Here is a 20176-nt window from a genome sequence, read left to right as displayed (position 1 = left end):
CCCCCTCCCCCCCCCCCGCCCCCCCCCCCCCGCCCCCCCCCCCCCCCCCCCCCCCCCCCCCCCCCCCCCCCCCCCCCCCCCCCCCCCCCCCCCACAATTTCTATATATAAAAAAAATCAACCAACCAAGAAGCCAAGTACCTAACATAAGGCAGGGGATAAGGCGGGGCTAGAGACGGCTTTTGTACCTGCCGTACGCTAGATGTACCTAAGGTGACTGTACCCAGGTAGGGAAGCTGTAAGCTGTACCTAGTGGGTGGTTCGCGTCTTCTGCAAAGCCTTACACGCGATTCATGCATCTTTTCAGCCTTTAACTGTATTGTTAGGATGACCTACATATGCACTTTCCAACGTCGGATATCATACCTCTTTCCAACTTTCTAAGGTTTAGGTACCTGTAAGTTCTTTGATACCGCATAAGCGATCAATCACCTTATTAACTTCAATTTTACATCAAACTCCGGTTGCCTGGGTTAGAATTAGGTACATACCTGATATTCGCAAATAAATCTGAAGACTACCTAAAATAAATATATCAATCAAACCTTTGGCCGGTATGCGATATTCCTATTTCTAATTTCATCAGCGCAACAGGCGCAAACTGGCAAGATGGCATTCTCCGCCATCAACGTCGAACCCGAGGAGAACATTGACGAAGAGATCGATGATACCCGCGAAATTCAGATCGACGAAGCTTTGAAACGCTTCCAAACTGCTCTTAAGCTTCATGCGCAAGGCCCCAAGCACTACGAAGAAGCATCGTCGGCATACGAATTGTTGTTTGAATCTGATATATTTCGATACCCTGAAAGTTCCACCGACTTTGAGCGCGCCGAACGCCAGTCCGATCCCCGAAATCTCGGCGTCGATGCCCCATTCCCTCAACCACTTGATATCACCCAAGGAGACATAGACGGCAGTGGTAGCAGCTTACCCCAGACTCTTTACCTCGCTTATAAGAATCATGGCCAGTTTGCCCTAGACAACATTAGACATTTGGTTAAGGCCGCAGGAGATGCCGCATCCGTGCTCAAAGATAAGCAGGTGCTCGAAGCCGCTCAGAAGGCCCTTTACGAATTTAGTACAGCCCTAGACTTCGATCCGTCGGATGCCGAATTATGGAGAAGGGCCGCGCGCGTTGCAGCGTTCCTGAACAGCGCCAGGATCAGTCGATATTGTCTCGAGGCCGCCATTGAACTTGATGATGATCCGGCTGTGGATGAAGTTGAGCCGCCCTCTTTAGCCGAGGGGTTCGCCGGCGAGCAATTGAAGAAGCAACTCGATGTCTTGTCCGACGATCTAGCCCTGTCGCATCCGATCATGACTCCGTTTATAAATAAGTCGATACCGGAGCGTCTTAAGAAGCACCTCGATCCCTTTCCATTCCTCCCCAATCCTACCGACTCGCTCGCGTCCCTAAATGCTGCCGCCTTGACGGACCAGTCTGCACCCCGGCGACTTGTCATTTGTGTCCCTACAGCTTCGTGGACGGATTTGGGAATGTCGCTTGTCAAGTTAGTCGCAGCGAGTGGTATATCCGGAGAGGCGGTTACTCTGAGTCTTCCAGATATACCAGACGTAGAATCCGATGTTGAAATGCTCAGCAACAAGCCGAACCTGTCCTTACCACAGAAGAATGGGACTGTCCAGCCGCCCCCTGAAAATAAGGGACTAGTACAGCCTAAATATGACCAGAGCGATTCTCCAAAGGAAGGCGTCGTCGGCAATGGCACCGCTGCCGAAGATGCGCGGGGTGAACGTAGCGCTTCTGTCCTTTCGAGAAAGCGTTCGCAATCTACGGCGGGGTTTCCCGAAGCAATCGACGAAGAAGTGACAGATCAGAAGAGGAGTAAGCGTATTCGACGCCGAGAAACTGCTGGAGAGGTCATGGATACAAATACCCAATACGCTACTCAGTTACAGCCATTCCAGGCTGCCGACCAGAACCTCTTCCAAATGACGCGCAATATGATAGAAAACTTAGGAGTCACCGACCGTGACACTCTCGATCGAGTGGCTGAGGTTATTGACTCTTGCGCGTCTTCTACTCGGACTGCTAAGCTTGAACGGCCGGCTATGGTTGATCTGCGCAATTCTCTCATCAAATTCGACGAGGAGAGTACTAGAGTAGTTTTTAATAAGAAGGAGGCTTCGTCTGTAGGATTCTCGTCCTTCCTCGAGCACTCAAAGCCTGGATCTCAAAATAAGCGCGAGACGCCCATGTTCCACGAGACCAGGGGCTTGAAGGCCTTCGTCCAAAGTGTCAACGACGGCTGGATAGGAATCCAAGACGTCGCTTTCGAGTGGGTCAAGCACGTTTGCACGACTTATCTCACAAGCAAGTGGTCGGACTCCATGAAGACTGCAGTTGTTCAAGTGATCAGCCATCTCGACGAGGATATCTGGAATCGTATGCAGTACGAACTCGAATGTCATACCGCGTCTAAAGATCCAGCCGCGACATTGGCTACGATTGATCAAATAGTCCAGATGCTATTCGAACTGCACTTGGACGTATACGAACGGATCAATAACCCAAATAGCGCCGTAGACTATGCCATTCGTGTGGAGACTAAAGGAAGATTGGGACGCTGGTTCACGCTTGCCTCACAAATGAGCCGATGTCGTCCTGAAAATGCGGATCGACTGCTATCCCTCCGATTCCTATGGTCGGCCGTCTTCGCCGTTACTCTGACGGAGGGTGTATCGAGAGATCATGTCCTGCAATGCTGGAAGAGCCTGCGTGATAGGCTCAGCGAAGAAGAAGAGCCTTTCGATGTTCGGCTGCCAAACAATGCGATTATGCCAGAAGTCTCTGCCCGTGCGGCCGATAGAGAAATATCCAAGCTTACAACCATGGATTTCTTCCTTGGCTTATTCCAGAACGATCTTAGCAACCCCGTTTCTATCATCGAGAGCCTGGAGCCGGTCCTGAACCCCTCTTCCGTTTATATAGCAGCAAATGATCCTGAAGCTATGGCGCTCGACGAAGATCCCCCGGCACCGACGGCTATCGGTAAGAGTCTACCCATCTCAAAGGCTGCAGATCAAGGTCTCCGTGATCTCTGGAAGTTTTTGTTAGGAGCAAGCACTGAATTGAGATTGTTCTTGTGGACACGCCTCGGGGAGGCCTATAACGCTATTGACTACACAACGAAACAATTCTCGTGCTTTCTCAAAAGTATCGAGATGGTTGTGGGCGACTTCGAGCAAGATTCTTATTTGAACATGCCTGCCGAAGCGCGCCACGCTCTCTTCCTGAAGATGCTTAGATTTCTAGACGAATTGTTAATCCAGTCGCTTTCGATGGCGCTTAACGATGCTACAGCGTTTGACATTATAGACGACGAGCACCTAAGGTCTAGCATTTCGGCTTTGACGAAACTTTCCTGCTTGCTACACGTATCTTGTATGTATGAAGACGAGGTACGAGTAGGGATGAAGCAGCACGTTTCGAGCGGCGCAACCTTCCAGTCTTTCTTGACAAAGCTTCGCGAGATGCAAGTTAGGAACTGGTCTCTGCTGTATACGATGCTGAAGGCTGGTATTTCACAGAACAGGGCAGGCTTCACCACTCCTGACAGCGATCTTGCGGATTATCTAGCGGCTATTCATCAAGTTCTAGGTCTCAGAAAATTCTGCAAGGCGTCTAATAAGATCTTCCTCAAAATGATGCGGGTTGAGCTTTTGAAGCAGAACCTCATAGACAACTGGGAGGATTACCTCGGTCAGGTCCTTTACGATCTTTACGGCTTGAAGCTTGGAGTAGGCCTTAGCGAAGTGCAAGACCACGGATGCCCCCCTGAAAAGCTCGAGCGACGTAATACGACAGCGCTGGTAGAGAGGATATCCGTCCTGGCTAACCGCATGCCGATGAAAGACCTACTGAAATCGGATCTGAAAACGACGATAGAGCACATGCAACAAGCTATTGGGCAAACTAAATCGAATCAGCAGTTCATACAAAATCTCAGGATCTTTAACCAAACTCTACAGCGACCCATCCCACCACTTCGCTTATACGAAGCCCTCAAAGGTAATATATCCATCGACGCGGTTACGGTTAACACCCCGGATAGCGCCCTGGCTAAACACGGATGGTTCTTCCTCCTGGGCATGATCGCGTTCACTAAGTTCAAAGGCGTGGATCTCAATAGGAGGCAGACGCCAGGCGCTACTGACGACCTTCGCATCGGCGCCACCTTTCTACGCCAGCAGCTACAGTTCACCCCCGATCAATGGGATGCTTGGTTTAGACTTGCGGAGTGCTTTGATTACGAGCTCGACGAGTCTGTTCTCTGGACGGCAGATAAGATGAACAAGGAGAGAGCAGAACTAGTGAAGTATCAACGAAGCGCAATCCACTGCTACACCCTCGCATTATCGCAATCTCGAAACACGCCACCTGATGCGCTCAGCGAACGTTCCGATGACATTCACGACCTATATCATAAATTCGGTATGCGTATGTATGCCTCCAGCCGAGAGCCGTTCGCGATGGAGCCCTTCCACCACTCTGAACACAAAAGATTCGTTATCCTCGAATCCGGGGTCGAGTCGAAGGATCTTCACTCTCAAATGGAAGACTACAAAGTATGGAAGTATGCTGCTAGACTATTCGCCAAAGCCATGGAGGTCAAGCCGAAGCAGTGGCAGTAAGTATACCTTGGGTAGCTAAGAGATGCGCTTTAGACTAACATTCTATAGGAATCCATACATGGTGGCTAAGTGTATCTGGAAGATGTATCAGAAACCGCCGACATCGCTCGATCATAGGGACAGACGAGATCGGCCTACTATGCAAGCTGTTATCAACGCCCTCGAAAAGGCTGTCGAGGTCGTATCCGCGCTACCAAAGCCGCGTCACGGCCAAGATCCAATTCTAGAGCCCCATTACAAGATCGTTTCGATCATACACAAGCTGGTGACACGAGGAGACATGACACCGCAAGCGGCAGCTGACGTACTCCAGCGCCAGCCATACGCAATTCAAGACGGGGAACACATCGAGATTTCGGAGCCAGAAGACTGGGAGCCATACGTAATTAAGACGCTCACTCATCTGCGAGAGAAAGACAGATCAAATTGGCAACACCGCATTATCATGCGCCATGCCCGAATACTGTTTGACGAGAACTCGGAAGAGCAGAGCTACGTGCAGGCAGTGGCTGCTTTTGGCGTGCTAAGGGAGTCGATGCTAACCAAGACCATGGTGTTGAACGTATGGAAGTGCGATGCGGAGCGACCAGGTCGACATCACGTCTACACGGAGCAGTATGTTCGATTTGCTGTTAAGCTCTTAGTCGTCCTAAAGGACAGGACCAACTTTGAAGCTTTACTTCGCCGTTTACGCAAAAAAGGGGCGGACTTTTATCATTTCAACGATCTTTGGCAGACTTGTTGCATTGCGTATTTACGACTTATCCGACAGACGTATCAGATTTCGCCGGTACTTGAAGACGATTTCAAACAGATTAGCCCTGACGAGTTTGATATCATCACTTCCAGGATTAGTGAATGGTCCTCGGATCCGTCTTCGTCTCACCCCGCGCTCAGCGCTTTGCAAGAGACAATAGAACTGAAAAAGCTCAATGCGGGTTTGATGAAAGCCGGTGCCATCGATGATCTAATTAGTGACTGCTATACGGCGTTGTATTCCGAGATCGGAAAGACTTTACCTGGCCCTCCCGTGTCTACCTTAATTGCGGAGAGGGAACAAGCGCGCCAGCGAGAGGAATCTCGGTCTGCCGATAAGCTGGCTGTGGGAGAATCTAAGCTGACCAACTCCTTGAGCAGCCTCTTGAACCCACAGTCGCACGAGAATTCAGGCGCAGAGGGCGCGACTGGAGATTCTGCACCAGCGAATGCGGAAGGGCCTCAACGACCTCGCAAAGTCGGAATTAGGAGAGCTGATATTCTACGCAAGGCTGAGCAAGCAGTTGTGCGCGCTCAGGAAGGACCGAAACCTACCAGTACTAAATCTCGAGGCTCTGTCTCGAGCAGTAAGACACCCGCAGCAGAGGAAGGGAAACAGGACGATGCAGTTGACGACTTAAGGAGCGACGACGGCGCTCCCGAAGATGACGTGGAGATGAAGGATGAGGAGGGCGAGGGCGAGGGCGAGGGTGAGGACGAGGGCGATTTGAGCTCGGCGCCCGGAAGCGTCCATGACTCTGCCGATGATGAGAGCGACTTAAGCGACGCGCCACCGGAAGACGTGCTAGATGAAGATGAGCTGAGGCAGCTAATGTTCCCAAATCTGACACGGAGGAGTCTCGACACAACCGTGGAGAATTCAGACACGGAGTCCCGCGGTGAAGATTCATCCGATGAAGAGGCTCAAGAAGCCGAATAGTAAGTGGATTAAAACTACCTAACCTAACCTAGGTAGGCTTACGTGTATTATATGCTATATGCCACCTGTAGAAAATCTTGTGGGTGACAAAATGCGTGTGGATTAAATTACGGTTATTCGTTTGGGTACCGGAGTTAGACCAGCGGTTTGCTAGATGCATTATTAGGTTTCCCCTGGAATTTAAAGAGTTGTACAAAGATGGTGATGCTAGTAGGGGTGATTTGTATTACCAAAGTCTTTGAAACGGAATTGCGTATAAAACGGCTATGAAGCTCCTTTTTCATGCTTGCCCTATCGTTAAGGTTAAAGCAATACGCAACTTACGAGCTTAGGAGGTATGGTAGATACCCAATTTTCTAAGTCAAAAACATTCACGACTCGAAAGACGAAAAATACTGTGTCTAGGTAATCTCGGAAATAAAGGTCAAATTTCAAGTTATTTAATTATAAATTATAATTATTCAATATTCAATATTTCATTGGCTATCCTGTACCATACACCCCGTCGTTCGTATGTGGGCTATATACATCTTCGCAGTGCTTGATTATAACTTCGTTCCATTAGTTGAAGTAAGCACTATTGATACGGAGCGGTTGTTGCGTTGTGACTGGTGAGTCTAAGCTCAGATACTCTGGGTGGACGAAGTGCTATTTTTTCCTCCTTCTTTTCTTTCCTTGTTCACTTCATTTCGTTGCCTTAGGTCAACAACTCAGTGTCCTGCAAACAACTCCTACCACAACTTTACTTTTTTTTTTTTTTTTTTGGCGAGACCAGAAACAGTTCCCTAACCTGAAAGTAACGCAACAAAGACATTGTGCTTTGTTGTTTTCGTACGACTAAGGAAGAGAGTCAGGCTTCACTTTTTTTTCCGTTCAATATTTAAATGTGTTCTATCCGCATGCTGATGGTCCTCAAATCCTTGCAGTTTTTGCAGTCTTTACCTAATCTACCTACCTAACCTGGGGTACCTTGCCTAAACCATCGACTCCTGCTGGTTTCTACTTACAGATCTCGAGATCGAGGTTTAAGCTTTTGGACGATTTTAAGAGGGTATTCGCATAGGTGCATAAGTGCATAAGTCGCCTAGGCATCTCGAGGTTACAGCGTACCCGCATACGGGCAGTGTGCCTTTCCGCCGCATTCGTACCTGAAAAGTGATATGTACCTAGGTACCTAAAGGTAAGATCGATACATATTTGCAAGATGACTCCACTTTTTTATTCACTTTTATTATGGGGACCCGTAGTAACTGACATAACTGGGTGAATATTCTACAGGCATCTGCATTTGCATCGCGTCTTTCTTTTACCTTCTTCACCTTTGTGCCGGAAAGGTCACTTTTTTTTTTTCTTGCCTCTTACCTCTCACCTCTCACCTGCCACCTCAACAAACAATAAAAAAAGAAAAGGACGTCACGACAAGAATCAATCAATCCATCTATCGCTATCTTGTCATAATGGCGACCGTGGCGCCTCGTCCGGAATCCGACTTTTCCACTCCCGGACACGCCCTCCCCGATCAGACCCAAACTCAGACCCAGACCGAAGGAGAATACAAGCAAAATCTGAATCAGCGACTTCGTTGCCCCGACTGCAATGAAGATCCCCCGAATCTAGTTGAAGAGTTCTCATCGGGAGATATGGTCTGTGGTTCCTGCGGGCTGGTCCTTGGTGATCGCATCATCGACACACGATCCGAGTGGCGTACCTTTGCCAACGATGATCAAGGCAACGATGATCCTTCTCGTGTCGGTGACGCCATGAATCCCCTCCTGAACGGCTCCCAGCTCGAGACCAACATTGGCTTTGGTGAAGGCATGCGCGCGCGAGAGCTACACCGTGCCCAGAACCGAGTTACCAACGACAAGGCCACGAAGACCCTCTTGGCTGCTTACCGTGAGATTACTCAGCTCTGCGATGCTATCCATATCCCCAAGGCCACCCAGGATTCTGCGAAGCATATATTTAAGATGACTGAGGACAAGAAGGTGTTTAAGGGCAAACCGCAAGAGGCTGTTATCGCAGGTTGCATATTCATAGCGTGTCGACAGTCTAAGGCACCTCGCACATTTCGTGAGATCTACTCTCTAACCAGGGTCTCCAAAAAGGAGATCGGAAGGACTTTCAAAACGTTGGAGAAGATGTTGCAAACCAGCCGTGACGAAAATGTTACCGGATCATTCCTCATGGTCGAGAACTACGAGGCTACCGGAACCACTGGCGCGGCCGAGCTGTGTGCTCGATACTGCAACAACCTGCAGTTTAAGAACCCCCATCTCATGGAAAAGATCTCCAAGGTCTTGGCCGAGAAGAGTTCTTCCCTCAAAGATCTTGCTGGCCGATCCCCTCTTTCGATCGCTGCCGCTTCGATATACATGGCATCTCATCTTATGGGTGACCCTAAGACGTCTCGAGATATCGCCGCCGTAGCTGGCGTGAGTGATGGCACTATCAGGACGGCTTATCGACATATGTATCCGTCTCGCAAGGAGCTGATCGAGAAGGAATGGGTTTATCCGATAGGTGCTGGTCGTATGGATAACCTTCCTACGAACTAAATAGCGGAGGATTCGTTGTCCAACTGACAAGCAAGTCAAATTTGGTACAGCTTATTAGGTGTGCCTGGAAATTGTGGGTGACTCTACGGTGACCAGCACATGCGCCGCCTACTTAGCAAAATCTGGTTACGGGATTTTCGGATCTCTTTGGCACGCACCGTCCTTTGCAGTTTTGACTGGCCTTGTTGGTCGGTTTATAATATTTTCTCGATGTCCCAATCGGGATAAACTTCCGTACGCGGAAGGAGGAAACGTACTCGCCGTTTGGGTGATTTCCATAGGCCGGTACCAGTTTCTTAGTGTTGGTTTTTACGCGGTCTTGCTCTTGAGATATAGAGCTCGTGCGTTTATACTTGATGCAGGCATGCTTAAGATCGACTTGCGGTTCTTCGACGCTTGGTCGACGAAGGTTGCGATACGAAATTGATCATGGTCGGCAATACTTTTTTGGTGTTTTTGTTTTCAAGACTACCTAAGGCATGGCGCGCGCATGGTAGCGGGTGGTAAATTGTGTTATTATGGATAATGCTAGGTTGACCTTTTACGATTCTTAGAGTTTAGGGATCGTAGATGCAATCGAAAGCATTTCCATAGGACTAACTATTTGATTTTTCTCTCTTCTCTTTTTTGATACGTACTACGCCTGAAGGAGAAACCTGACAAGTTTCTAATTTGATGATGCATACGGAGTGTGTGGTACGTAAGGTGAGGTTTGTTCTTTTTTCCCTAACAATGAGATACCCAATTACCTTTTCCCTCATCTTTCTTTTAACTTGGTACCTAAGATCCAACGAGTATATCGTCTCCTCACAGATTGTAGACGGTATATCTAAAAGTGAAAAGGAGAAGAAGGGAGAAAAAAAAAAAAGAGAAATTTAATATAAAAAAAATTAACAATTTTGGAAATTTGCCAGTTTACCAAGCCCATCCCATATCTTATGGACTTTGACAATACCTCTTTCTCATGTCCCAGTCCCTGCACTTATATCCGTCTAGTGTCAAAAGGCACGTAATGGGAATTTGTTGATTGCAACCTTGAACCCGAAGATGCGAGTAGTGTGGAACTAGCAGAAGCTACCTACCTTAGGTACCTGGTACTCGGTTGATAATAGTCCGGCAATGTGGAGAAATTCCGATCCCGCCTCGGCCATTACACGGCATGCATAGGTATATCATGTATAAATTGTGCAGCCGTTGACCCTTCCTCTTTGTTTGCTTCGTTGCCTTTTACCTGCCGTCTTTCCGTATGCTAAATACCTTATCTTCCCGAGTCGCGGCTCCTACTCGTCGGTACTCTCTCCAATTTAAAAGTTATCTCTCATCGTCGAACAACAACAACATCATGAAGCTCCTCTACCCCACATCCCTCAAGCTCGACGTCAAGAGCCTCGAAGGCTTCGCCCCCTCCCTGCACCCGTACGACGTCAAGGCGCCGATCCCCGAGGACCTCGTGGACGCCGAGATCCTCGTGTCCTGGACCAACAGCGCCGAGAACCTCGCCGACGCCGCGCGCCGCATGAAGAACCTGCGGTGGATCCAGTCCCTCGCCGCGGGCCCCAACGACATCCTAGCCGCGGGCTTCCCCGCCCACGTCCTCGTGACCACGGGCTCGGGCCTCCACGACCGCACCGTCGCCGAGCACGCCCTGGGCCTCCTGCTCACCGCCGCCCGCCGCTTCGACCAGATGCGCGAGTTCCAGCTGCGCAGGGAGTGGCCGGCGCATCTGGGCGGCGCCCAGCCCGACCGGCCCGCGGACAGGTTCACGACGCTGCGCGACGCCAACGTGCTGGTCTGGGGCTACGGCAACATCGCGCGGACGCTGGCGCCGCACCTCGCGGCCCTGGGGGCTAGGGTGCGCGGGGTCGCGCGGTCCGCGGGGGTGAGGGACGGCGTCGAGGTGTTCGCCGAGGATAGGCTGCCGGAACTACTGCCGACGACGGACGCGCTGGTTATGATTCTCCCGGGGTCGGAGAGCACGACGGACGCGCTGAATAGGGAGCGGTTGGCGCTGCTGCCGGCCCACGCGTGGGTTGTGAATGTGGGGAGGGGCGTGAGCATCGACGAGGAGGCGCTGGCGGACGCGCTGGAGGAAGGCAGGTTGGGGGGCGCGGCGCTGGATGTGTTTAAGAAGGAGCCGCTGCCGAAGGAATCCAGGTTGTGGGGCGCGCCGAATCTGCTGGTTAGTCCGCATGCGGCGGGGGGCAGGCCGCAGGGCGCGGAGGAGCTGATCGCGTATAATTTGAGGAGGTTCTTGGCCGGGCAGGAGCTGAAGAACTTGGTATGAGGGGGGTTGAGTGTTGTTGAATGGAGAGGGTGGAATAGGGGGTAGAGTCTGTCCGCGGGGAGGGAGATTCGACTCCCTGAATTCTAAGGCCAGGCCTTATCTTATGATCCCGATCTTCCTGTTGCTTGGAGCTTACGACGAAGCATGTGTTTAAGAGTACCTAATGCAATGCGGAAGATCATATTATAGAAAGCGAGTGATTATTATTAGATATTGGAAAAATATACTTGCTTCTTGATCAGTCCAGCCGAGAAGTTCATGTCCCAGGTTTGTTCAAGGTAGGTAGGTAGTATGTGATGTACTGCAGCTGTAGCGCAATGAAGTGCTATTCATCCTAGTTTCCCTAATACGAGAATCGATGGCATGTTGCTTTGGCTGTGTGTACCTCCTAACGTAACCTCTTGCCGGTAAAAGTTGGTTGCTCAACTAACTTACTACTACTCTCGCCGAGACGCAAATAGGTAACCCACACAGACCGCTCTAGATATTGCTACATAACCTACAGTACTAGAAGGACTTGTTGATGAATACATAAGTACCTAGACCTAAGTTAACATATCTCAAATGAGCGGTATAACTCTAATTACCTGTTATATTCAATACACCTACTGCCGTGGGTAGAATTTGTCAGGTAGTTATCTAGAAGCAATGCCAAGTACCTAACCTAGACATCAAGAACATAACAGAGTCGTATCTAGTAATGAAGTAAAAATACTACGTAGGTACTCTATAGTTCCAGGCCAGAATTTCCGTATAAGGTACCTTAGGTAGGTAGGTACGAATACGATAGTTAGGTAGATAGGTTGAAATGCGAGGATGACAGACAGCCCTCGAATGCATATTTCTGAATCCATTCTCATCCAAGGGATAACTCGTAACAAGTAGGGCAGGTTAGGTACCCATTACCTATAGGCAGTTAACTCGAAGCTTAAACCCAACCGGCCCCTTTTCTCTAGCTCCCCCTCTACCCCTTTTAAGTTAGGTACCTATACGGTTGATACCTAGTATTCGTAGGAGACTTTCTGTTGAAAGATACCTAATAAGACAGGACTGTTCATGTCCGTAAGGTAGAGGTAGATAGAAAGATACAACAAGTCCCTGGGTTGTGTGCGGGAGTTCTAGGTATCAGAGAGGACTGGAGAATACGAATGGCACGGCACGGAAAGGCCTATCTGTAATAATGCCGCGGCTGTCGTTACTGTTTACCCTTTGATCAGCTGTTAATCAATCCGACGTCTTGTGGATAACGAATGCGTAACAACCTACTGTAAGAGGTACCTAAGGTTAAGTGCGTATGATACCCTGTTTCCCAAGATTATTACCTTAGGTACCTCCTACTAAACATGTTGGCGTATATAGGTAGGTAAATAGAATCTTAATAAGTCCGCCCTGCGTTGCTTCAGGTAGACTTGGCGTTATACTGATGAAATCCAATGCATAATGGGAAAATTGAGCGCAGTTCTTAATGGCATGTCCCCTGCCATTCGATCTAACCTCAAGGTTGGCACGCCTCCAAAGAGACCCCCCCCCCCCCCCCCAACCCCTTGTCTCCATTTACTCATAGGTATACCACATTTCACGATCCCAAGATCCCCAGCGAAGTAAACGAGTAGGTACCTCCTAATATAAATGGCCATTATAAATGCTCCCCAAAGTGGACAAGGACCAAAAACGCCAATATCCCGACCCTCCAGCCCGTCCCCTCAGCCTGGTTTTCCTTGAGAGAAGAATGAGATCTTGTTTATAAACCCCAGTCACACCTCTTCTCCACGAAGATAGCCCACGTCTAAGGTTGGCAAATCTATCCAATCCCAACCAGCTAACCTGATTGAAAGCATATGCTTAGCCCGCCGTATGCATAGTTCCATATATCACGCCGAAAAAAGAAAAAAAAGTTAAAAAATCAAGCGCTTGCCCACTCATGATGCTTCTTGTACCAGCTTATGGTATCCAGACCGGTCTGAACGCGCATGCCAATCCGAGCGTCTAGTATAAATGTTCCCCAGTTAGCCACTTTATCAAGCCAGCCCTGGCATTCCTCTATCTTCTCCCGTAGCCACTCTTTCTCGTCCCCCTTGTCTTTATCTCTACGAAGATCAGGTTTCTGTACCTCGACCCATGCAAGTACGGCCATCTCGTAATTAGCCGCGGGCAACGCGTAGTCATCTTTCGTAGGACCTTTAAATGCGAGTCTTTTATGGTACCTATGTTAGTCGGTTGGAATTTTGGATGTAGCAGAATGGAGACTTACCTATCCATAGCCAAAACGCTGTCGAGCAACTCCCGCGCCTCGTCGAGATTGCCCAGTGATCGCGCCACGGCGGCTCGACAGACGTTTCGTACTGCTTCCTCGTCTAATTCCGCCTCTATCTTTTTCCGCGCCTCCGCTGGTGCCGTCAACCTGTCCCAAGATAGAACCCTGTTGGAAAACTCGAGCTCTGAAGGCTGCATCTTCTTCATTCCGTTCCAAAGGTACGTCATCTCTTCCGACGGGCTGGGCCCGATAGCATCCACCAAATCTATTCCCAATGCTTTAGATCTCTCTTCCCACTTCTGCATCTTTCTAACTACGAACTGCTCGAACGGCATCGGCTTGGCTAAGAAGCGCTTCTTGCCAGCTAGCGTGGGCCCCTTTCTGAAGAGCTCATCCGCCTTCTTTTTATGTAACTGAATTTCCGACTCTTTCGCCTTACTATGAAAAGCGTTTCGGTAATTCTCTAGTTCTGCACATCCAGCTATGTAGTAGTATAAAGTAGGACTCCAGTCGTTGATCTCCATGCAGCGGAGGAAATTGTCGCGCATATCGGAATAATCGTGAATGAACATGGAGCACAGTGCCATCTCGAAATTGTTGATCGCCGTGACCTGACGCATTTTCGACTCCGTATTACTTTTTAAAACGTCGAGAGCACCCCTCAAGTTCTTGCTATTTGCTAGGACTCGACCTTCTTCATAGCGCCAAAGCCCGCTATCTGGGTATCTCGCCCGCATCTGGGCGAGTAGTGCAATACACCTCGCTTTTGGGTAACCCACGGTGGCACTCTTTTCATTGTCGCTTTCGAAGGGAAGGATGTCAGCGGCGCTTAGAAGACCGTGATAATACGAGAACAGCATGAGACTTGCTACAGCTCCGTTGACGTTATTAAACCCGGAACTTTGCCATAACAACTGCAAGCCTCGCTCGCGATCCCCCTTAAAACCAATGATGGATAGTAGGCGAGAAAATGCCGGTGGGACTAAAGTAAGGAGGGTCAAGAGGACTCCGTATGCCATGTTGGCGCCGCTATGAACAAAAATGTCAACCGAGTTGGTGAATACATCTGAGCTACGTTTAGGAGATGATCGTTTGGCAGTGCCGTTGGAGTTTAAAGATAGTTGACTTAAGTTCTTCTCTGCTGTATTAAGATCTTTAGTAAGATGACCACCGTAATCCAAAGGCGTTTGTGCTCCAGGGTGAGCTTCGTCAGCGTCCACAAATTCGAGGTCTGTGTCGGTATCGCTGGAAGAATCTGAGTGGATGCCTTCTTTTTTTAAATAGGCTGTTTCCGCTTGCACGAGACTATCAAGCGTAATGAAGGCTTTCCGCAGCCTGTAAAACCCTTTCAAGGCTTCCGTCAAGCTCTCGTTCATAACGGCGACGACGGCAGACATGAGTTGGGCGTAAGCGATGATCAAGGCGTACTCGCTTCCCGGTGGATATATCCTGTCTTCGGCTTTGCCAGCAGCGTCGGCTTCTTTTTGAGCCTTCTTCATCTCACTGAGGGCGCGGGCCTCACACTCGTTGAGACGAGTAACAGTTTCAGCCATAATGGATTTTTCGAATCCAAGAATACTCCTCATAAAAACACAAACTCCCATTCCGAGGAGGTGGAAGGCCGAATCACCCTTTCGTAGCCTCTCTTCAGCGCCGTCGATGTCATCGTTCATAATCAAAGCGGTGGCATCTAGCGCATCTTCGAGCGAAGCTATCTCCCGAGCGCGAAGATCTGATAGAGAGGGTGCAGGACTTGTTTGGTTCGAGGCGGGAGTAGAACCCCGAAACCAAGACCCTAGCCGACTCATAGTAATGATGATGATGATGGTAATGATATATAGTTGATGAGCTATGATCTCAAAGACAACTCCTTCTTTTGACTGAGCAAGGGGACTGGGACTAGGACTGGGAGCCTAGAGGACTGAATAATCGTGGATAAAAACTATGCTTTATCTCAAGATAGGGATAGCGGATAGCCCCGCGATATCCGGTGGTGTTAATTGGCTGATGTTCCCAATGCTAAAAAGTCGTAGGGTGATGTTAAGTTTAGGAGATTTTTAATATTGAAGGGGAGTAAAACAAAAGATTTAATATAGTGACTAGTTCTCCTGTCAAAAAGAAGGGTCGAAAAGCTTATGTAAAGAGTTGGAATAAGCGTGAATAATACGTCTAATGTACGCATATAATAGGTATTTACCAGTAGACTAAAATCTCGGAGCTGAAAGACCTTAATTGCCGAAGTCCACCTTTTGAGGCTTCAGCACGAGTCAATGTACTATGGTACCCTTAATAAGGTGCATGTGGATAAGGGGGATTTTTGATGACGTCTCTAATGACACTGTAACCAAAAAAAGCAATGGTATAAAAAAAGTGAGTGAGTTTCTGTAGGGCTAGGGTAAAATTGATACTTGTTCTATTAACTAGTAAATAATTACTTTCGATAATAACTCATATTTGAGGAGGTTATATGAAAAGCATAGTCGACTGTACGAAAGAAAACAATTAATAGCAAGTGATGCCGCCGTGTGATATATGTATATCATTTCAAACAACCGACAAAGGGATTCGGGGAAAGTAAGCTGACTTGCTAGCACCTAGATTCAAGCCCTAGCGGAAATTAAATAAGAGGTAGGCTGATACGGTGATACGGTAGGAACGCCTTGCAGCATAGAGGCTGAGTTGCACAGCTAAGAGCTATAGGTAGCCACGTACTACGTGGCTATGTAATACCACTACCGTAGGGAAGTATTGACTTCCTTGCATTGTATTGTACAGGTATGCAACTACGGATGTGTACCGCACTCCCGCTCAGCCCAACTGCCCGGAAAGTGGGATGATTGGATGATTAGCTAGCTAGGTACCTATCCGGAGATAAAGTTCTAGCTTCCATACCTGGCAGCGGCCCTTAACCTTATCCGCCTGCCGAGTCTGTTATCGCACCCAACAGATAAAGTAACAGATGCAATTGATTGCATCACAGATCTGATGCAACTAACACATCTCATTACCTAAGAACCTTTTAGGCAAGCTTGATTACGATAAACATTCATTTCAACCATCACCTCAACAATCCGAAGCCTCGCCTCTCTCTTTCTCTCTGTATTTGTTCCACATTCAGCCTCACCACCCAATAAAAGACGGACGACGAGAGAATACAATAATACATTTACTACCACCTACTCCCTTCGGTATTTCATTCGATTAAATCAAATCGAACTACGTCGAACGCAATCCGCACATCTCCACACACAGCGTGAAAGCCATGGCCGCACCCACGAACAAGGCCGGCGACAAGCCCGCCGCCGAATCTTCAAAGGAGCAGTCGCAGCAGCCCCAGCCGCAGCAGAAGCCGGCCACCGCACTAGAAGAGGATGACGAGTTTGAGGACTTCCCCGTAGAGGGTACGTTTCCTTTGCTTACCCCGTCCCCGTCCCATTTTCCATTTCCCCATTCCTATATATCTCTGTCTTATACCTATATACCCCGTCCGATCATAGCATCTACGTAACCAACCGCTGACAACTTCGGACAATTTAGACTGGCCGGCAGAGGAGACCGAAGCAGCAGCGACGGCGGTGGCGGGAGGCACCGGCACCACGACGCAGCACCTATGGGAGGAGAGCTGGGACGACGACGACACGTCCGATGATTTCTCCGCTCAGCTGAGGTACGTCATCTGCCATCTTTATTAGCACAACGCATTTATATATAATACCTTATGTCTCTTCCAACCCTCTTCCCCCTCCCCCCTTTCCCCCTTCCCCATTCTACCTTATGTATCACTTCATCAAGTTTATCCCAATACATACATACTAACGCATCCCCATCATAGAGAGGAACTCAAGAAAGTCGAAGCTTCGAAGCGAAGATGAGAGACAGAGAAAGAGGGAGAAAGAAAGAGAGAGAGAGAGAGAGAGAGAGAACCACGGTTTTCGTACAACCAACAGAACAACAGACTGGGCTATTTCCCAAAAGACGACGATCAAGCAAGCAAGCAAGCGAGTAAGGAAAGCAGTACTAGTAGTAGTAGTAGTAGTAGTAGTAGCAGTAGCATGAGGAATCAAGGTTCATGAATAGATAAATTAAAAATAAAAATACAAACAAGAACCCCACCACCACCCACCAACGGCATTCATTGTATTGTATCTACATATTTCTTGGTACAGCTTCCCGCATTACGCCGCGGTGTGCCGGAGCAAAAGGAGGAAAAAAAACAATGAGCCAAACCTTTTTGGAGGGGAGGGATAATAGACTACCTCTAGCAGAGCAGACGCTACGGCTGCCAAGTATAACACAATAGAAGTCTCTTGGCTTTTAACTGCCGATCGAGATTATTTCCACTTCCCCTCCCTTACCTATTGAATCGCATTGTATTATACATACTTATATTCCTGTATCAATATAGGTTGTCAATAACCAACAATACCGAGACAAGACATGTATGTACCACATCACAGGATATTAAAGAGAAAGAGAACAGGTAAAAACGTATAGTGTAACTACCTATGTATGTACGTGTGATACTTGTATCAGTATTCATCTATTTTTTTATAGCTCTGTGGCTATTTTATCATCATAAGCTCAATACGTAACATTATCAATAACAGGGGAGAAAAAAGGACCACCGCGCCCGGCATCCCCGTGCCTTTAAAGCTAACCGTTCCGCCTTAGAACCCCACCAAAACCGGTTAGCCCCCCCCTTTTTTTAAGACGCGTGTGTCTGTTTGTTTGTATGTATGTATTTGTCAAGCGATCAACCGATGCTACTTTTACAGACGCACCACTGATCTCATTTGGTGCTGAGAGCCTCCACACCGGGTAGGGCCTTGCCCTCGAGCAGCTCGAGAGAAGCACCACCGCCGGTCGACACGTGGGAGCACTTGTCCTCGGCGCCGTACTTGGCAGCGACGGTGGCGGTATCGCCACCGCCAATGATGCCGATCTTGCCCTGGGCGACGGCGCCGGTGAAGGCGTCCAAGGTAGCCTTGGTGCCGTTAGCGAACTTCTCGAACTCGAAGACTCCGGGGGGGCCGTTCCACAGGATCGTCTGGGCCGAGTCGATAGCCTTCTTGTACAGCTCGATGGACTTGGGGCCGCAGTCGAGACCCTGCCAGCCGTCGGGGATGCCCTCCTCGTCGGTGGCAATGCCCGTGTTGGCGTCCTTGTCGAACTTGTCCGCCGTCACGTAGTCAACGGGCAGGACCACATCGACGTTGTTCTTCTTGGCCTTCTCCATCAGCTGGCCGACGTTCTTGGCCCCGGCCTCGTCGAAGAGCGAGTTGCCGATGCGGACGCCCTGTAGCGTCTTCTTGAACGTGAAGGCCATGCCGCCGCAGATCACGATGCTGTCGACCTTGTCGAGCAGGTTGTCGATGAGCAGGATCTTGTCGGAGACCTTGGCACCGCCGAGGATGGCGAGGAAGGGTCGCTTGGGCGACTCAAGAGCTTTGGCAAAGTAGTCCAGCTCCTTCTTCATGAGGAAACCAGCGGCCCTTTGAGGAAGGTTGACACCGACCATAGAAGAGTGAGCTCGGTGTGCGGTTCCGAAAGCATCGTCTAGAGAATAGAGAATATTCGGTTAGCTTTTTGGAGGATATTACTAAATACTATATAAGTTGGGGGGTCCTTACTGATGTAGACATCTCCAAGAGCAGTCAAGCCCTTTCGGAACTCCTCGACCTTAGCCTTGTCCGCTTTGACCTTCTTGCCTTCGGCATCCTTGTAAGAGCCCTCTTCCTCGGCGTGGAATCGCAAGTTTTCCAGCAGAACGACCTGGCCGTTGTCTGCCTTGTTCACGATAGCCTCGACCTCGGGACCGACGCAGTCCGGCGCGAACTCGACACTCTTGCCTAGAAGCTTCTCAAGCTCCGGGACAACGGGCTTCAAGCTGAACTTGGGGTTCGGCTTGCCGTCGGGCCGTCCGAGGTGGGACATTAATACAACAGCCTTTGCGCCATTGTCGATCGCATATTTGATGGTGGGGATAGCACCGGCAATACGTTGGTTGTTTGTAACTTTCTTATCAGCGTCCAGAGGAACGTTGAAATCGACCTGAAGGAGAAATGATATTAGTTAGTCTCCGAGGTAAAATAAAGTAGTATAGTCAACGGTAAAAGTATCGCATACCCGGATGAGCGCCCTCTTGCCCTTTAGGTCGACGTCTGTGATAGAGAGCTTGCTTGACAACGACATTTTGACGGATAGGGATATCTAATTATTCAATTGGTGTCTTTAATCAGATGTAAGATTCTTAGGGATAACTTAAAAGAACAAGTTAGGAGGGAGAAGTTGCGGTATTTCAGATGATTTTTTTTTTTTCCTTGGACGTCCGTTGGGAAAAAGCACGCAGGTGCAGGTGGGAAGACCTCAGCAGAAAGACCGGAACTAATACTAATAATGCTCAATGGAGGGGCAGAAGATGGCCGGAGGGGTAACAGGAAAAAGCTCCCCTTAATAATTTGGTGGGGTGAGGTCAACGAGCTTTAAAGGTGACGTCCTATAGGCTGCATCTAGCCACACAGCTGGCACGCTAAGGTGAAGCATGTAACCATACTAGTCAATTTAGTGGTTTGATACATTGACGTTTCGAATGATCTAGTGCGCCTACCTACCTAGGTAGGTACCTACCCGGTATAGGACCTTGCCGTCCCCTTGGACCCATAACCGCGATTCTCCGTTAACTTCGGCCAAATATCCAATCCGTGCCAGCCGGTGGTGTCATGATTG

General features: G+C 49.1%; 6 protein-coding genes across 6 annotated transcripts; 4 read left to right on the top strand and 2 right to left on the bottom strand.

The window, feature by feature from the left end:
* Nucleotides 1–295: 295 nt before the first annotated feature.
* On the top strand, nt 296–6876 carry F4812DRAFT_404337 (uncharacterized protein). Its single transcript, XM_047932266.1, has 2 exons — nt 296–4654; nt 4707–6876. The coding sequence occupies exons 1-2, from the start codon at nt 609–611 to the stop codon at nt 6352–6354; spliced, it is 5694 nt and encodes a 1897-aa protein (XP_047789976.1). The 5' UTR covers nt 296–608; the 3' UTR covers nt 6355–6876.
* Nucleotides 6877–7616: 740 nt separating this feature from the next.
* Nucleotides 7617–9249, top strand: F4812DRAFT_404335 (cyclin-like protein). The gene has a single exon (XM_047932265.1). It carries the CDS (start codon nt 7812–7814, stop codon nt 8910–8912), a length of 1101 nt encoding a protein of 366 aa, XP_047789975.1. The 5' UTR covers nt 7617–7811; the 3' UTR covers nt 8913–9249.
* Nucleotides 9250–9431: 182 nt separating this feature from the next.
* On the top strand, nt 9432–11779 carry F4812DRAFT_404339 (uncharacterized protein). Its single transcript, XM_047932267.1, has 2 exons — nt 9432–9617; nt 9827–11779. The coding sequence occupies exon 2, from the start codon at nt 10159–10161 to the stop codon at nt 11194–11196; it is 1038 nt and encodes a 345-aa protein (XP_047789974.1). The 5' UTR covers nt 9432–9617; nt 9827–10158; the 3' UTR covers nt 11197–11779.
* A 1320-nt stretch (nt 11780–13099) lies between these two features.
* On the bottom strand, nt 13100–15258 carry F4812DRAFT_451350 (uncharacterized protein; the record flags this gene model as incomplete). Its single annotated transcript, XM_047936197.1, has 2 exons — nt 13100–13388; nt 13448–15258. 2 exons carry the CDS (start codon nt 15256–15258, stop codon nt 13100–13102), a joined length of 2100 nt encoding a protein of 699 aa, XP_047789973.1.
* A 993-nt stretch (nt 15259–16251) lies between these two features.
* On the top strand, nt 16252–17372 carry F4812DRAFT_430396 (DSS1/SEM1 family-domain-containing protein). The gene is made up of 3 exons (XM_047934348.1): nt 16252–16851; nt 16988–17117; nt 17283–17372. The coding sequence occupies exons 1-3, from the start codon at nt 16713–16715 to the stop codon at nt 17320–17322; spliced, it is 309 nt and encodes a 102-aa protein (XP_047789972.1). The 5' UTR covers nt 16252–16712; the 3' UTR covers nt 17323–17372.
* A 495-nt stretch (nt 17373–17867) lies between these two features.
* On the bottom strand, nt 17868–19995 carry F4812DRAFT_404236 (putative phosphoglycerate kinase PgkA). Its single transcript, XM_047932264.1, has 3 exons — nt 19577–19995; nt 19081–19501; nt 17868–19006 (listed from the first exon to the last, which is right to left on the bottom strand). Exons 1-3 carry the CDS (start codon nt 19640–19642, stop codon nt 18240–18242), a joined length of 1254 nt encoding a protein of 417 aa, XP_047789971.1. The 5' UTR covers nt 19643–19995; the 3' UTR covers nt 17868–18239.
* Between the last annotated feature and the right edge of the window lie 181 nt (nt 19996–20176).

This window comes from Daldinia caldariorum, assembly GCF_022478825.1.
Source record: "Daldinia caldariorum strain CBS 122874 unplaced genomic scaffold F4812scaffold_9, whole genome shotgun sequence".
NCBI lineage: Eukaryota > Fungi > Ascomycota > Sordariomycetes > Xylariales > Hypoxylaceae > Daldinia > Daldinia caldariorum.
Note: the sequence above shows the minus strand (reverse complement) of the source record. Positions and strands in the feature narration are given on the sequence as shown.

Excerpts from the sequence above, each read along its gene's own strand:
- F4812DRAFT_404337 (XM_047932266.1), top strand. The coding sequence starts at position 609 with ATGGCATTCTCCGCCATCAACGTCGAACCCGAGGAGAACATTGACGAA. Across the intron at positions 4,655-4,706 it reads GTCAAGCCGAAGCAGTGGCA|GAATCCATACATGGTGGCTA; the intron begins GTAAGTATACCT and ends AACATTCTATAG.
- F4812DRAFT_404335 (XM_047932265.1), top strand. The coding sequence starts at position 7,812 with ATGGCGACCGTGGCGCCTCGTCCGGAATCCGACTTTTCCACTCCCGGA.
- F4812DRAFT_404339 (XM_047932267.1), top strand. The coding sequence starts at position 10,159 with ATGCTAAATACCTTATCTTCCCGAGTCGCGGCTCCTACTCGTCGGTAC.
- F4812DRAFT_430396 (XM_047934348.1), top strand. The coding sequence starts at position 16,713 with ATGGCCGCACCCACGAACAAGGCCGGCGACAAGCCCGCCGCCGAATCT. Across the intron at positions 16,852-16,987 it reads TGAGGACTTCCCCGTAGAGG|ACTGGCCGGCAGAGGAGACC; the intron begins GTACGTTTCCTT and ends CGGACAATTTAG. Across the intron at positions 17,118-17,282 it reads GATTTCTCCGCTCAGCTGAG|AGAGGAACTCAAGAAAGTCG; the intron begins GTACGTCATCTG and ends TCCCCATCATAG.
- F4812DRAFT_404236 (XM_047932264.1), bottom strand. The coding sequence starts at position 19,642 with ATGTCGTTGTCAAGCAAGCTCTCTATCACAGACGTCGACCTAAAGGGC. Across the intron at positions 19,502-19,576 it reads GCAAGAGGGCGCTCATCCGG|GTCGATTTCAACGTTCCTCT; the intron begins GTATGCGATACT and ends TTTCTCCTTCAG. Across the intron at positions 19,007-19,080 it reads TCTTGGAGATGTCTACATCA|ACGATGCTTTCGGAACCGCA; the intron begins GTAAGGACCCCC and ends TCTATTCTCTAG.